Below are 9,301 nucleotides of genomic sequence, written 5' to 3'. Positions count from 1 at the left end.
TAAACTTTTAGAGGATGATTGGACCTTACAGCCAATCAATCAATACTATAACAATGGTAAGAAAATCCCTTTTTCTCAGTGTCACACAGGCATTAACTAATCCTTTATAACAGTAGCTGTAGGAACTATTACACCTATTTGTGTTTGCAAGTGATGAGTAATGCTACGTCACCTGTTAGCCAGTCATGATACTACAGGATACCTACAGTTTTAAAGCAAAACAGCGATGCAAAACTACAGGATGTTCAGATACCTATGTGTCTGTTCAGATCGCGTAACTGTGGCGCCTTAGTCTCGCCAGGCTCCCGATACAATGATTTGGAATAGCTAAATAAGCTACGTTGAGTTACAAGGAGTGAATATTTGCTCCAAGTATTAAATGTCACTGGAAAGAGTTGGGTTTGCAGCCCCAAATCTAATAGAAATCTCAAGTCCCCAATTTAACAGTTGAAAATTTCAAATTTTCAAATAAAGTTTCAAGTATTAGTCCTCTGAAAATTGAGGAAAACCTTGCCCCTTTGAAATTTTCGTGTGTGTGGACACGTGTGCAAATACAACATTCCCCTCCCATCACCACTACCCCAACCATGCTGAAATAACAGTTGGCTACTTGGGACCATTTAGATTTTAGGGGGACACACTCACCACACCTGTTATTTACTTGTTGTTTGCTGTACGTGATTGCTCGGGAGGAATCTAAGGATGGTATTCAACACACAATGCTGTAAAACTGTCAACTTGTTATTCTACTTTTGGGAGGGATTGAAGCTAACAGTTCACAGAGCTCCTGAACCCAGTGGGAAGAGTCAAATATCAAACACGCCTTAACGAAAACGCTACTGCATTCTGTCTATTTACAAAACCAACACATGTAGCTGGCGAATGCCAGCTCAGCTGCTGAGCAAACAGATCAATAGCAAGTGCCAAGTTTCCCCACACAGTCCTGGCTTTGTGCAGGAAGCAGGCTGTTGCAGCCATAGCTTCCCTTTTCCTGCAGGAACTTTGCTGGCAACTGTATTATTAATCCGGACTAAGACATTTGATATTTGAATCGGGAACCTTCTACATTTTAATATGTGATAAGGCTCAGACTTAAAAGTACATAAAAAAGCCAATACTCAACTGGAAGTAACAACGACAGAGCTGAACGGCTGGCGAGCAGCAATGCTCCACCTGGTCCAGAACAGCAGCTCCCCTCTGGCTGGCAGTGCAGGGAGCCTGCCCGCGCAGTGCTTTGGGCGCTGGCTGGAGGGGGGACCTGAAGCGCCTGCTACCAGTTTTGACTCCCGGTTCTTGAGGGAGCTGCAAATCTTGTCTGCAGAGAGTCTCCCACGTATGTCAGTCCTAAGAGCTCCCCACGGTTTCTATGACTCTCTATTAAGGCCTCGGGGGTTTTGAGGAGTGGCAGCGGGCCACATAAATGTCACGTGGCTTCTTCCTTAACACTCTCATTCAGCATCTTGCAAACAAGAGCACAAGAGCAGCAGTAAGAGTGCCCTAGTGCGAACGCCCTAGTGCCCTAGCCGGGCACCAGCTTACTTGCACAGCCCCCAGTGGTTTGGTCCAAATCTGTCTACATTGAGAGATGTGCACGCAGCTGGTGTGCAGAAATGAAGTTGTGCATACAGGTTTCAGAACCAACTTTCACATTTAAAATTGTTTCTAAGAACCACATGTATATAAATATTTATAAACAGCAGCACTACGCAGAAAACATCCTCCAGCCCCAGTCATATGTACAAACCTCTTCCTAAGAAAGAAAGATCCCAGTTGTTTCATCTGCGCTTCCCTGTTAGGAGACGTGGAGTTCATCATCAGGCTTCTGTATTTCTCCTCCCTCTGACTCTGCACTGCCCTTTTTCACAGGCTGTATCCCCAGGGTCCATGTGCTCACCTCTACATGTCCACATGGGCATTCTGCTGCCCAGGACTCAAATGATCTCTTACAAATTGTATCCTGTACTTTACCTGAGTGCCTTCACCAGCTCTGTGGAGTGTGTTCTTGCAAGTGCTCCTACCTTCCTTCTACAAAGCAGTGAACTGCTTACAGGAACTTTTTTTCCTTATTCTTTGTTCCACATAAGACTATTAGATGACACTTGGAACAGGACTCGAGGTGGTGTTAAGAACTGATCTAGTTCCACCCTACGTACATGGGTAAGTATTCCCAAGGCACATCATCTGGAAACACCACCCAGAAATAATGTGAACAGAAACAAGAAAATTCTTTTTCTTCCTAGTCCTATATGACAACAAAACTAACCAATAAGCAGTTCCTGAAGAAAGCTGTACTCATACCTTCACTGCTTCAGCATTTAAAACATACCTATTTCTAGCCTAAAATGCATGTATTTGAGTCATATAGGAAATGAAATAATCAGTGTCAAAATGTGGGACCTCTGCTGTAGTCTGCTAATGCTATAAGCTGTTTGGCAGGTTAATTTTCCTTTTCCTAGTTGCAACAAGCAGCTCAAATCCAGTCAATGTAGTTGGTCACTGATGGACTAGATTTTCATTCTTTTCAGGTACTGTAACAAGAGGTGCAAGCATTATTAAGGGGTTTAAGGCCAAAAAGGAGAGTATGTGTTGGTAAACGAAAGGAAAAACAGAAGGAATAATCACACAGAAGAAAATGTCCTTGGCCGTATGAAAGAGTCATCGCTGCTGTGAGCCACCGTACACAGTATGGCCACAAGGTGGCCCTACAAGTTCTCCTCATCTTTCCAACATTAAGCTACAGAGGTCAGGGATACCGTGCTCACACGCTACATAGCTAACATCACAGTGAACGCTTTTCATTAACACTTGAGAGGCAGCACAGGGTAAGTAAGACTAAACCTAGCGTGAGCAGAACACAAATAGATTCTGTTCCTCACGTTCAGAACTAGCTCCAGTGTGGTATTTCACTTCTCCTGAGGGAGAAGATCAAACGTGCATGTGGTTTTATATCCCAGTTTAGACTGTAATTCCAGTTAGATTGCAATAAATTTAGCAGTCTCTTCCTGGATCCTAGCAAACCAGCTGGCTGTTTGACTCCCGTTCAGCAAGAGTTTGATCCCAAGCAAGTCTTTTGGAAGGATCCCTTGGAGATGTTAGAAGATTTGAGTTTTTACAAGGTGGGAAGTGCAGAAACTCCTTCTTCTAGAGTTCAGTGGTGAGTAAACATTTCGTTCGTATTGTAGCATCCTCAGTAAGAGGGCTAAAAGGGAAAAAAAAAAAAAAATGAGGCCCTGTAAATACACTCCTCCAAAAAGATCTGCCATGATGGATTAAAAAGAAAAAGATGAGTATTGTTCCAAAGAGTGTTAATAGCTGTTCCCCTCGTAATTTAATGAGACCAATGGGCAAACCTTTCCAACGGACAACTACAGAAAAGCAAACAATCAATTTCACACAGTGCAGCAGTAGCATCACTGCCATCTGCATCCGCATTGTGAGAGGCTGACTGAAAGGCCTGATCACTGCTGTCATTCTGCCTCACCAGCACGGCAGAATGGAATAGCAAGGGGGAAGGTTTCTACGGATTCTGTTCTCTGAATTCCTTACAGCTTGAAAATAACTGGGGGACATCCACCCTCTCCTGCCCATCCTCTGACAGGTATTGAAACACTGTAAAGAGATTTTTCAGAAGATTCATGTGTACCATAATTTTAGTCCAGTACTAAAACATGTTAGCAGATAAGGAAAGAAACTGAAGTGAAATGATAATTAAAAAGAATTAATCGATTTTATAGCACTTATAAATGACAACAGGTTTACCACCAACTCCAGCTAAATTTGTATGTTTTGTTCCTTTACTTACTTGAATTAGAAAAAATGTTTTCTTACCCTTCAAACAATGCTATATGAAAATATACACACATCAGCTGCTTTATTTATTTATAAGATTTCAAATGCTATAAAGTGAGATAGAACTATGGTTTATAAGCACAGCAAAACAAGGCACTATGTCTAAATAGCCACTATAGCTATTTAAGTGGAAGTAGTAAAAGCACATACTTCCTTTCTACCCCATACAGACTTCTGAAGTGAGTGCTGAGGAGACCTTACCTTGCAAGGACTTCAGATGTCTGCTGGGATGGTGGCAATCCAGCTGACGACAACAGAGTCTCCGTGCTGTCTTTCACTGCCTTCATAGCTAAGGCAACATCATTTCCCAAAGGCCCATTGGAAATCAGTCCAGTCTGAGTTGGAAGAATGAAACAGGAAACTGAAATAAAAACTTGCCAGGACAAGACAAGCTAAGTTTTCAATATGATTTATTTATAACAGTAAAAACTAAGGTTCCTCAAGTTCCAGGGTGGGCTTCACTAAATGCAAGTTCTTAAAGAAACTTTATGGCATCTACCTGCAATGTAACGCAGCAAAAATGAAGTTTAAATATTAACAGGATATGTATCTTGTTTGATTTACTCCAGCTGAATTAGTTTGCTTTATTTTTGGTCTGGTACATTATTTTATGGGCTTTCAAATTATTACAAATTATTATATTTTACTATTTTACTTGAGCTCCTGTTTCTTAATCATGACAAAAGCTTTCTTTTTTGTTGTTGTTAAGGAATGGTCAAACAACTCACTGGCACTATCCACCTCGGTGTTATCGTGGGCTGGGAAGACACCTACAAAAAGCAAATAAATGCTCATTAGAAAAGGTTGAAAGTAGCTGAGAACATTCTCAAAACAATACTGCCTCCCAAAACGATCTTGGACATTTGTCTGTCACTAGTCTTGGAACCATGCCAGTGATTAGCTACAGATTATGTGACTTCATACCAAAAGGTAAATGGCACCCACACAGCATACAGCTAATACCCGCTCGCTCACAGAAACTCACGGGTAGCAGTTTCAGCACAGCGCTCCCTTCCAAAAGGCACCTGAACCCATTATTTTTTTCTGCTTTGCGGACAAAGTTAACCGAGAGCATGCTTCTGTGAACACTTTAAAGGTTCTACTCCTCCTCCTTTTTTTGGTGCACGCAATGTAACTCCTTTTTTGCCGGCACAAATTATAAGAGATTTTTTTATCTATATAAAAGGGTTGATTTGTATTAAAAGTTTATTTCTCGAGTATTTATTTTTTATATATGTATACACACACACACACACATATATGTCTGTGTATGTATAGACACATTTACATATAATTTCTGAAGTATTATATATACCCAAAAGCCTGAGAAGCAGGCTGGCACTTGCAGCTGTACTAGAATAAGACTACAGGTTCTTGTGGCACAGATCCAAGATAACTCTTCAGGTTCTTTCACTTCCATTACAAAGCTGTAGGGTCTACAACCCTATGCCCGCCACCCTTCAAGTAGGGGGACACATATGCGGTGATGCAGGCCAATCACCCCTTCATTCTGCTGAAGCAGATCCAAGCCTGGTGGACAAATACTAAAGCCAGAAGAGAGTTTATGAGTAAAAACCTGTACGTGTGCAGGAAGAAGTTTGGTTTTGAAATACATTTACCCGAGGTGTGGCTTCTGTAAAGTCAATTAGATTCTCTGTCAATGATGTTAAGGAAACGTCCTGGTCATCTGGAGTGCTCTATGGAATAAATCAGTTTTGAATTGAATTCCCAGTAGTAACCAGATAGGTCTGCTGAATACTCTAGTGGCTTCCCAAGTTACAGACCAGTGTTCTTACCACTGTTTACCAGGTCTGTTTTCTCAAATCTTTCTATATGATCGTCTTTAACAGCCTTTTCATTTCACTTATTCTCATCAACGTACTGGAAAGAATGTCATTGCCATGTAAGCTGTGAAACTGTCCCATTCTCCTATGCAAAGATAGGGTACCGCGCCATTCGACAAGAAGGTCAGTGAGGTCTGTGAGCTGAGTATTTGAACTCAGAAGATGAAACTGATAATTATTCAGTGGGATCAACTACATAATACTGGTTTAGAGGGACAACAGCTAAAGGGCATGGTGCTTTAGTGATCCAGAATAACCCCTCAGTCTGCTGAAGTAACAGCAGAGTCCAATGTTGGACTCCTCTTTTCTTCTGGAGAGGGACAAAGGAAAGTTGACCCCTGAATTACTATGTGCATTTCATGGAGTCCGGTTAAAAATTATCTTATCCTTAAGGTAACCAGAATACAACATTTAAACATGTCAATTTAAACTTTTCCCTCTGTGTCTACTTTGACAGGAATTGCCTTTATCAGCATGTCATCCCTGCAGTCTCTTTCCTGGAGCATCAAATCATTGGGATATAAGGGGCTCCCTACCAGCATGAGGAAAACAATCAGTTTAGAAAAATAAGTGTCAGGCAAAGAACCTGAAAGGACACTCAGAAATGGCCTTTGGAGAGATCTGTACAGTGTCCCTGCCTGCTCCAGAAAGCACTTTTTGGCATTCACCAACGACTGGTATTGATTGAGTTATGAGAGGCATGCAGCAAGGTCTGCTGTGCTTGCCTGGAGGCATCAGTAGCTCAGCACATGACACACAGAAACCTTCTAGGCTGGCAGGTGGTGATACCTTTGAAAGAGCAGCCTCCTCAGCTGGAGCCAGACTAGCTGGAATCAGCAGGTCCTCATGGTTAGAGGCAGCGTTGTCCTCATTTAACGCATTACTGAAAGGAGAAAACATTCTCATCAGCACACTGCCTGGATAGCATGAAACAGTGCTGCTTCCCCGATAGCGCAACCCAAAAACTCGACACCAGTTCCACGCGAGGCAGACAAAGGACTGATGTTTGTGAGTATGCTGAAGTAAATGCGTTCCAACTACCTCTGCAAATTACTGCTCTCTTTCATAGTTTCAGCTGCAGCTGTGTATAGACACAACAGTATCAATGTCTTCTATCAAAGGAGCTTCTTCAGCCCTTGTTTCTAATTCACCTGAAGCCTTCCCTGCCATCCTCTTATCTTCCTCTTTAGAGCCAGGGGCAGCAAGATGTCAGATATTTCAGTTGTTCCAGCAGATGAGAGAGATTCGCTTACTGCTTGCTAGGATACTCACCCCGAGGCCTGGCCTACACTCATTAACTGTTGCAACAGTAATTAAAGATGCATTGGTAAACCTGCTTAGTTAGATGTAGCCTAAATGCTCAGCAACTGTTCCTCATCTTTTCAGACCTGTTCATGACAATCTCCACATGATTCCCTTACCCCAGAAACACGTTTCTGCTGAATCACTTACAGAACAAAGGTGTTTGAGGCAGGGATTGCTTTCAGCAGCTCTCTTGGGTCTTGAAATACTGGACTGGTTGCTGGAGGACTACTCTGTGTTTTGCCTGACGGGAGAATGTTCCTGGCACAAAACAACAAAAAAACAAAACAAAAAACAGGTACAACCTTCCACGGAAAGCTTCTCAGGAATTACTTGTTACAGCATATTTTTGAGATCGCTAGGTGTACATTTTATTCAATATCTCCATGTGGTCTTTGAGGTCCGACACATGCTCATCTTCACAAATGGTCAAGAAATTACATGTTGTAACCCTTTAACTTTTTTCAATGCCTGAAACCCCATTGGAACTAGCAATCATTTAAGATTCAGTAATTCTCAGGAAATCAACTGTCAGTGTCAAGTTTTTGTACACAATTTATTTTCTCCACTAGAAAACAGCTACTGTAAACAGACCCATCCCCTCTCCCCACACTGAAGTTGTTCACAGGTCAGAAATAACTATAGTGATTGAAGCTGCTGTTGGAACAATGTTTATCAAGTTAACATATGGGAGAATAAAGAGTATCTGGATTACCTTGTACATAATAAAATTTAGCAACTATAGTGCTTGCTGGTTTTAATTTTAAAAACACTTCACACTCACCAGGTTAAGCTACACTATGCAAGGTAAAATGCAATGATCACTGAGCCACTGAAAGACCACACTGAACTGCAGGTTCTCAGTGCTGTACTTGCGTAACTAGATCACACATTTCTTCCAAATCTATTCAGTACCTGGCAGCAGCATCCTGAATATTGGAATTCTTGAAACCTGCCAGGTTGTCTTCTCTTACAACCTGAAAGGAAAAAAATGAACAGAGATATAAATTTCTGATACCTGTTTCCATCTTGTGTCAGTTCTGAGATTCACAGAAGAGCCAAGCGTCTCCCTCCCAGCACGGAAGCGTGCTGTTCATCTACTGCTCAGGGACTTAAAACATCAATCCTATGTGAAAACTTCAGTGCAGAAATAAAAATAATTCACCAACGTAGCTAAATAAAATACCATTATTTGCTACAGAATTTACTAGAACATGCTAGAAGCATCGTCTTAGTCACAGAATCACAGAATAATTTCTTGGTTAGAAGGCAACCTTTGGAGGTTATCTGGCTCAATAACCACTCAAACCAGGGCTTGTTCAGGGCCTTGTCCAGGTACATGGCGAGTATCATCAAGGATGAAGACTCCTCCTTGGGCAACCGTTCCAGTACTAGACCACCATTATTGTGAACAAAGGCTGAAAGGCTCTCTTACTCTACCTTGGACTTTGGCTCTTGAAGCACCCTTATCTGCAAGGCGCCTTCTCCAACACCAGGCAATTGAAGAGAAATAAAACATTTGAGAACATCACAGTCCTTATCAGTTGAGTATTTACCTTGTGCCCTGCTTCTGCCTGGGCCTTCAGGATATTGCTTTTCATATCTGCTGGAAGCCATGTTGCTGCTGCGATTGGGCTCTCAATTGCATTGTTAAGACATTTATCTGTCAACTTTACCACTTCATCCTAGACATGAAAAAATCTTTATAAGAAGCAGTTCCCACGTGGAAAGTCTGGGCTGAAGTTTATTAACATCTCTAAATAACAACAAGGTTCTGAATGACAGGAAAGTCAGCAGACTTATACTGGAATGAAAAACCAATTTGTTCCTTTATTTTGGAACTCAGTTGTAAAGTCAGCAAAACATGACGTAAAAAAGCACAATGCTTAAAAGTGGAGATGCAAAATGCTGTGCCAAAAATACAGCGTGCGAGAACTGAAGCGGACCGTAAATTTGCAGCCTAGTTTACTGACAGGAGATCAATATAACAGCCATCAGATTATATCATATCAGTGTAGCTTAACTATAAGTTTATAATTTACTCTCGAATGCAAGTTGGTAAGATTTTTACCTTAAAATCCACTTATAAATTAGAACAACAGCTTAATGTGCTATTAGCTACCTCTCCCATCATTGATCATATCAGAGCAAACTGGCAGCCAGATACATAATGAAGACAATTAAAAATGAGATACCTTTCACTACAGTATATTTCATTACGTGAATTGTATTTCTTAATTATACAATGTTAATTAAGCATACAATCTACTAATTGCTATTTGATTAGTGACAGAAGTTAATTAACT

General features: G+C 41.3%; 1 protein-coding gene across 4 annotated transcripts in view; it reads right to left on the bottom strand.

Annotated features, from left to right (window-relative positions):
- Positions 1 to 286: 286 nt before the first annotated feature.
- The window catches only part of EPB41L5 (erythrocyte membrane protein band 4.1 like 5), a 58,945-nt gene continuing 49,930 nt past the window's right edge, over positions 287 to 9,301 (bottom strand). For 3 of the 4 annotated variants that reach the window (XM_075512692.1, XM_075512691.1, XM_075512693.1), the window contains exons 19-26: positions 8,552 to 8,680; positions 7,911 to 7,972; positions 7,146 to 7,256; positions 6,483 to 6,576; positions 5,469 to 5,546; positions 4,578 to 4,619; positions 4,051 to 4,184; positions 287 to 3,199 (exon numbers count right to left, since the gene is read on the bottom strand). In XM_075512692.1, coding sequence (XP_075368807.1) covers positions 3,142 to 3,199; positions 4,051 to 4,184; positions 4,578 to 4,619; positions 5,469 to 5,546; positions 6,483 to 6,576; positions 7,146 to 7,256; positions 7,911 to 7,972; positions 8,552 to 8,680 — 708 coding nt within the window. In that variant the 3' untranslated portion in view covers positions 287 to 3,141. Of the gene's footprint in view, positions 3,200 to 4,050; positions 4,185 to 4,504; positions 4,620 to 5,468; positions 5,547 to 6,482; positions 6,577 to 7,145; positions 7,257 to 7,910; positions 7,973 to 8,551; positions 8,681 to 9,301 lie in introns of those variants that run through there. The other variant, XM_075512694.1, reaches the window with a different exon arrangement.

The sequence above is a fragment of the Mycteria americana genome, chromosome 9 (assembly GCF_035582795.1).
Source record: "Mycteria americana isolate JAX WOST 10 ecotype Jacksonville Zoo and Gardens chromosome 9, USCA_MyAme_1.0, whole genome shotgun sequence".
NCBI lineage: Eukaryota > Metazoa > Chordata > Aves > Ciconiiformes > Ciconiidae > Mycteria > Mycteria americana.
Note: the sequence above shows the minus strand (reverse complement) of the source record. Positions and strands in the feature narration are given on the sequence as shown.